The sequence below is a fragment of the Ascaphus truei genome, assembly GCF_040206685.1.
Source record: "Ascaphus truei isolate aAscTru1 chromosome 12 unlocalized genomic scaffold, aAscTru1.hap1 SUPER_12_unloc_3, whole genome shotgun sequence".
Lineage (NCBI taxonomy): Eukaryota > Metazoa > Chordata > Amphibia > Anura > Ascaphidae > Ascaphus > Ascaphus truei.
In genome coordinates this window covers 35,500-41,650 of record NW_027453839.1, presented here as the reverse complement: position 1 = coordinate 41,650, position 6,151 = coordinate 35,500, and the positions used below count along the sequence as shown (strand labels likewise).

General features: G+C 45.8%; 2 protein-coding genes across 2 annotated transcripts; one reads left to right on the top strand and one right to left on the bottom strand.

The window, feature by feature from the left end:
- Window positions 1–1,299: 1,299 nt before the first annotated feature.
- On the top strand, window positions 1,300–1,831 carry LOC142473651 (histone H3). The gene has a single exon (XM_075580745.1). The coding sequence runs from the start codon at window positions 1,341–1,343 to the stop codon at window positions 1,749–1,751; it is 411 nt and encodes a 136-aa protein (XP_075436860.1). The 5' UTR covers window positions 1,300–1,340; the 3' UTR covers window positions 1,752–1,831.
- A 430-nt stretch (window positions 1,832–2,261) lies between these two features.
- On the bottom strand, window positions 2,262–3,212 carry LOC142473650 (histone H1-like). The gene has a single exon (XM_075580744.1). The coding sequence runs from the start codon at window positions 3,153–3,155 to the stop codon at window positions 2,499–2,501; it is 657 nt and encodes a 218-aa protein (XP_075436859.1). The 5' UTR covers window positions 3,156–3,212; the 3' UTR covers window positions 2,262–2,498.
- Window positions 3,213–6,151: the final 2,939 nt, after the last annotated feature.

Below are 6,151 nucleotides of genomic sequence, written 5' to 3'. Positions count from 1 at the left end.
AACTGTTTTTCTCTTCACCACTTAAAGTAAAGATTGGTAGGTTCATGTGTAATGTTTGTTCATAGTAATAGTGTAACAAGTATTAAAAGTGAAGGCTTATTAAGAATGGGATATTGAGTGCAGCTTTGGGGAAAATATCTCTTCAATTTGTAGTTACAAATAACTAACTGACTTATTCAGGATACATAAGAAATCTATAGTTTAAAAAAGAATGAACAGTATGAGAAGATACATTAATTAATAATAAAAAAAAAACAAAAAAACATATTGAAACAATGGAAATATATCCTTATCCATATCTACCTAAATGGTGAAATAGTTTGACAAGCATTGGAAAAAAGATTCAAAAACACAGCAACAATTAATGCATAATTAAATAGTCATCTTAAATGCTAATATTGTATCTGAAAAATAAAAAACAAGTCTTGATATAGTTCAGCTTCTGTTTAAATGTATTAGATAGTGTGTATTTACATTGGTAATTTTAATATTTCATATGCAGTGATATAGTTCAATAAATAAGGAATGAGGATACGTTTAATAGATATCTTTAAATACAGGCCCCTGTTCAGTCTAGTTATATTACTCTAACATCAGATGTTCATCTTTATTTAGAAAATACACAATACATTATGGAATATTAAATTTGTGCTTAAACTATAACACATTGTGTATACACATATACAGACTTGGTATTTTATTTAAAAGCAAACTACTGTGACTGGAGCATTAGAGGGAAGCCAAAGAGCCCGGTTAGGAGCTGATCAGATCACACAGAGCAGTGACAGCGAGAAGACATTTAGGGAAGCCCCATTTATAGCGCAGCACTGCCACCGTGTGGTGCTCTGGGAACTGCAGGCATTAAGGAAACGAGCCGCGCGGTTCCGCTTCTTTGTGTCTCTGTGTTCGGGTTTATAATAATAACACAATGTGAACATTAGAAGAAGAGGAACCAAGAAAGTCCCATTGAAGCAATGATCTGAGAAAGAAAACCCCTCATATTACATTTCACCGATTAAAGATCATTTGAATACTTGGTATAAGTACATGTTCCATGTCAGAGAGCTCTGTGCTGTATCTGTGCAAACACTAATGTTATCACATTAAATCTTTTTAATTGTCCCACTTACAAGCACTAAATAAATAATAACTTTATTAGGACGATATCGGTCTGAGGCGGGATTTTTGAACATCGCAACGGCTTTCACAGAACCAATCAGAGCGAAGGGCGGGACCAAAGCAGCCAATCACAGCGACCTGCATCCATAAATACGCAGCTGCAGCGTTTTTTTTCTTTATTAGTTCCTGACCGGAGACGCGCACTGACACAGCAGCACAGGATGGCCCGGACCAAGCAGACCGCCCGGAAATCCACCGGAGGGAAGGCTCCCCGTAAGCAGCTAGCGACCAAGGCTGCCAGAAAGAGCGCTCCGGCCACCGGCGGAGTGAAGAAGCCTCACCGCTACCGGCCCGGTACTGTGGCTCTCAGGGAGATCCGCCGCTACCAGAAGTCCACCGAGCTGCTCATCCGCAAGCTGCCCTTCCAGCGCCTGGTCCGGGAGATCGCCCAGGACTTCAAGACTGACCTGCGCTTCCAGAGCTCGGCTGTCATGGCTCTGCAGGAGGCCAGCGAGGCTTATCTGGTGGGGCTCTTCGAGGACACCAACCTGTGCGCTATCCACGCCAAGAGGGTCACCATCATGCCCAAGGACATCCAGCTGGCCCGCAGGATCAGAGGGGAGAGAGCTTAGGCCGGCTGCACCCTGACTTCGTTTACACCCGAAAAACAAAGGCTCTTTTAAGAGCCACCACATTTTCAATGAAATTGCCTGATCAATATTAACACACGGATACTGATCTCTATATAGAGAGTTAAAGAAGTGTGTTATCCTTGTACCAACATATGTACTTGATGTGTGACAATATAGATAAACGCACCTTCAATATTTGTGTATTCTTTGTCATGTGATATATAGACTTGCATGCATAGTCACCATTTCATGCTGTATATGGCTGCACGTAAAGACAAACCTGTAAATGTCCCCCCTCCCATGTGCCACTGGTGATTATACTGAAGTGTTAGGGAATAGCGTGTGCTTCATGCTTTCAATGTGATGTAAACACATTTATTTTATAACATGGTGATAAATACGTTTTTCTGATGTCAACTACACTATTTTAATTTTTATTCTCTATAAACCGTGTATGTGAACATTATGTAGACACAAACAAAACCATAATGTCACCTAATATGTCAGTTTGTCTGAGAAACATTTATTCGTGCAATAGGTTAGGGACTACAAACTTACACATGCACCTTACAGTGCTCGCAGTATCAATGCATATACACTTATGCTCTGGCAGTGTAACACAAACCCCTGCATGGGACAAGTTGGAGAAACATTCCCAGTTACACATTATGTGCACAGCTCTCTATGTGGGGTTGTGGTGGCTCTTAAAAGAGCCTTTGTGTTTGTAAGAGGCTGAAGTTGTCGGTCTCACTTCTTAGGAGCTGCCGCCCTCTTGGGCTTTGCTGCTTTGGGTTTGGCTGCCTTGGCCTTAGCTGGACTCTTAGCAGTTTTTGGCTTCGCAGCCTTTTTAGCCGCCGGGCTCTTCACAGCCTTCCTGGGCTTGGCAGCTTTAGACTTCTTCGGGCTTTTTGCTGGCTTCTTGGCGGCCGCCGGTTTCTTGACCTTTTTGGGGCTTTTCTTCACTCCCGCCGGAGCCTTTTTGGGTTTCTTGGGGGACTTGGCGGGTTTCTTTGCCACTGGCTTCTTGGGTTTCCCCACATCCTTTTTCTTGGCCGCCTTCTCCTTGCTCTCCAGCTGCTTCTTATTCAGCTTGAACGATCCGGAGGCTCCGCTCCCTTTCAGCTGGATCAGGGTTTCCTTGCTCACCAAGCCCTTGAGAGCCAGCTTCAGGCGGCTGTTATTCTTCTCCACATCGTAGCCTCCTGCAGCCAGAGCCTTCTTCAGAGCGGACAGGGAGACCCCGCTGCGCTCCTTAGAGGCGGACACAGCTCTCACTATCAGATCGGACACGCTGGGACCGGACTTTGCTGGGCGGCTTTTCGAGGCTCCGGCCGCTTTCTTCGGCTGCTTCTTCTTGGCGGCGCTTTCAGCTGGAGGAGGAGGAGCAGGAGCGGTCTCGGCCATTGCAGCTGCAGGTAAAATCCCCCAACACACTGACAGAAAGTTATACTGGGGGCGGGGACCTGCCGGGACTTATATAGAGAGCCTGCTGCTCTGTGATTGGTTAGTTATCGGAGTGAGCTTCTTTCTCATTGGGTATAATCACTAAGCCCCGCCCCTGACTCTCATCCTCCCGGATCACAAACACTGCTCTGACTTTGTGTTTCTGAGGCTGCAAGAAAAGGGCATTTTATCCCCTAATTATTACTCACATCCCCCCTTCTTGCATGCAATTTATAAGGAATTATATTCTCTTCACTGCTGTATCATTTTTCTGCTGGGAAAGTACAAACACAATTAGGAATAATGGGTGAAAGTTCGGCTCTGTAGCCCGGGATTTGCCAGATTTCATTCATATCTGTCTATTTCTGTCACTTTTACTTTGCTCAGACTAAATGTGCAACCTCCATCCTCATACAGTGACACTAAGAACATATTATTCTACAGTATCAGTTTAAAATAATGTGCATATAAATATATAAACATGGTCTGGGGATTCACTATATATGTACAAGTAGCACAATAATTCCTGTGCAGTGTACATTGCTATTTCATGTTGTTCCATTTCCCCGGTACTAAGCTCTGTATTATTCCATTGTCAGTTATGAATATTGGTTATTAAATGGGAGATTCGAAAAGTTTTGTATTCCATCTGTTCTGCAAATGAATAGTTTATAATGATATGTATGTAAATTATGTTTTCTAAAAACAATCATAGTAACATACACATCATGTGAATGACAGTACATATATTTTAATAATGTAATAATCAAACAACTATTTTGTTTAAGCTTTATAATACAATTGGGAAGTGTTAAAAATATGTTTATTTGTGGGTTACAAAAAAATGTGTATGTGATATTAATGGAAGATTAGGTTATTAATCACCCTGTGTGTTACATAACTATGTAATGTCACTATTAGCACTATGTATAGGAACTGACATGTTTTGTGACCATTGTCACCAGAGACCAGAACTTTTAACATCTTTACATCAGGATCACTATCACCAGAAAATAATAATAATAATAAAAATAATAGTACGTTCTTGTATAGCGCTGCTAGTTTTAAGTAGCACTTTACAGGGACATTTTGCAGACACAGTCCCTGCCCCGTGGAGCTTACAATCTATTTTGTTGGAGCCAGAGACACAGGGAGATAAAATGACTTGCCCAAGGTCACAAGTAGTTGACACTAGGAGTTGAACCAGGCTTCAAACTCACTCTCACTGCCAGTGTGTTTTACTCAGTGTTTACTCACTGAGCCACTCCTTCTCCCGAATGACACACTAGTTGAATAAACAAAAGTTTATTCTGGCAAGCCAGAAAACACACAACATACATGTGACGGTTGGGGTAGCCAGCCTCACATAATAAGGTAAAGCCTGGCTTCTCTCAGCTGTGTCTCCGTAAAACTCCCACTTGCTCCGCTGACCGGGCTTCTCTGGCGCTTCTCAGCTGAGATCAGTGCTTGTGTATGCTCTTTAACACAAAGCACTTTTGAAAAGCCTGCCAGCGCGTCTCCGATCGCCTCCATAGGTTGTCTGGTTCCCTACACCGGCCTCACTCCTTACATAGCCCCTGCTGGATATCCTTAACATGGAGCAGGGGCCCTTGACCAATCACAATATGTATTGTGACGTTGCCGCCAAACACAGGATGAGCGCTCGCCCTGCTGCACAAATGGGGGAAGGGGATCAGCTTAAGTGCTCAAGACCAACCCTGCAATAGGTCCCCCTGGTCAGCCCCAAATATCCCGCTTGGAAGGCGCCACCAGGTCTGCGGGAAACAATTGGCTCTAGCCCAGTGAAAGCCGGACCCCGGACCTTATTTCTAGCCCTTTCCTGCTCACCATTTTTTTTCACCATGAGCCTTAATGGTCCCCAGGCCTGAGCCTGGGGTGGGCATGCTTTCCCCCGATGGGGAACAATGACAGCCCTTGTGCTTTCTTCTCCTCCCAGCACAAGACTGACTAAATGTGATACTGTGAGGATTCACTGTTCTGCTCCTCCTGCCCCTTTAACCCTCACTTGCCCATTGGACTACCATAACACTCAAGAGTGGCAAACTGGGGTGGAACTTACGCACGGTGCGCGGGTTCTGTGCAGTCCCCTTCGGTCTCTGGGCATGGAGCGCATTCTTGCTCCTCCTGTCTTGATGCGCAGCGCGCATGCATGGTACACGGTCTTCCCTGTGGTCTGCGGTCTCCGCCCCTCTGACCCGCCCCCGTCCTGGCATCACCCCTATGCAGCGCGGTTACGCCCCTCACTCCGCCTCTACCTCAGCGGGTCCTGCCTCTGGTACCCGGCCCTGTCCTGATATCACTGTTATGCGGCGCAGTTGCGCCCCTCCTCTATCTCCATGGGTCTCGCCTCTGGTTTCCGCCCTCATGGCGGTGCGGGTGTCGTGGCGCACAATGACAGCGCGTGACCAGGTCACCTACGGGTTTTGCGGGGGGCATGCACAAATTCTGACGCGGTAGCTATTGGCTGTGTAATAGGACACACCTGCATGATCCAGCAGCCTATCCTGTCCGCACGTCTGCTTCCTGGTTGCCTCCCATTGGTGGGAGGTCCTATAAATATGCTCTCAGAGCTCCCAGTCATTGCCGAGCATAACCTCTGTTTGTGTGACGCTGCACTCATCACCTAGTTCCTGTCTGCCTGAACCCTGCTGCCTGACCCTGCATGGATACTACTCTGTGATGCTCTCCTGCACTGACCTTGGCTTTGGCAACGACTACTCTGTGATGCTCTCCTGCACTGACCCTGGATTTGGAACCACGGCGACGCTACTCTCTCCTGTACTGACCCTTGCTTGGCTCCACGACTACTCTACGCTCTACCACCCTGACCCTGGCTACGTACCCCAACAATCTGCTGCTCTATACTCCAAGATTCACAAGTACCTCACTTGCCCTGTCTTCTGTTACCCTGATCCGGCCTGTACGACTGTCCTATA

Coding starts and splice junctions, on each gene's coding strand:
- LOC142473651 (XM_075580745.1), top strand. CDS start 1,341: ATGGCCCGGACCAAGCAGACCGCCCGGAAATCCACCGGAGGGAAGGCT.
- LOC142473650 (XM_075580744.1), bottom strand. CDS start 3,155: ATGGCCGAGACCGCTCCTGCTCCTCCTCCTCCAGCTGAAAGCGCCGCC.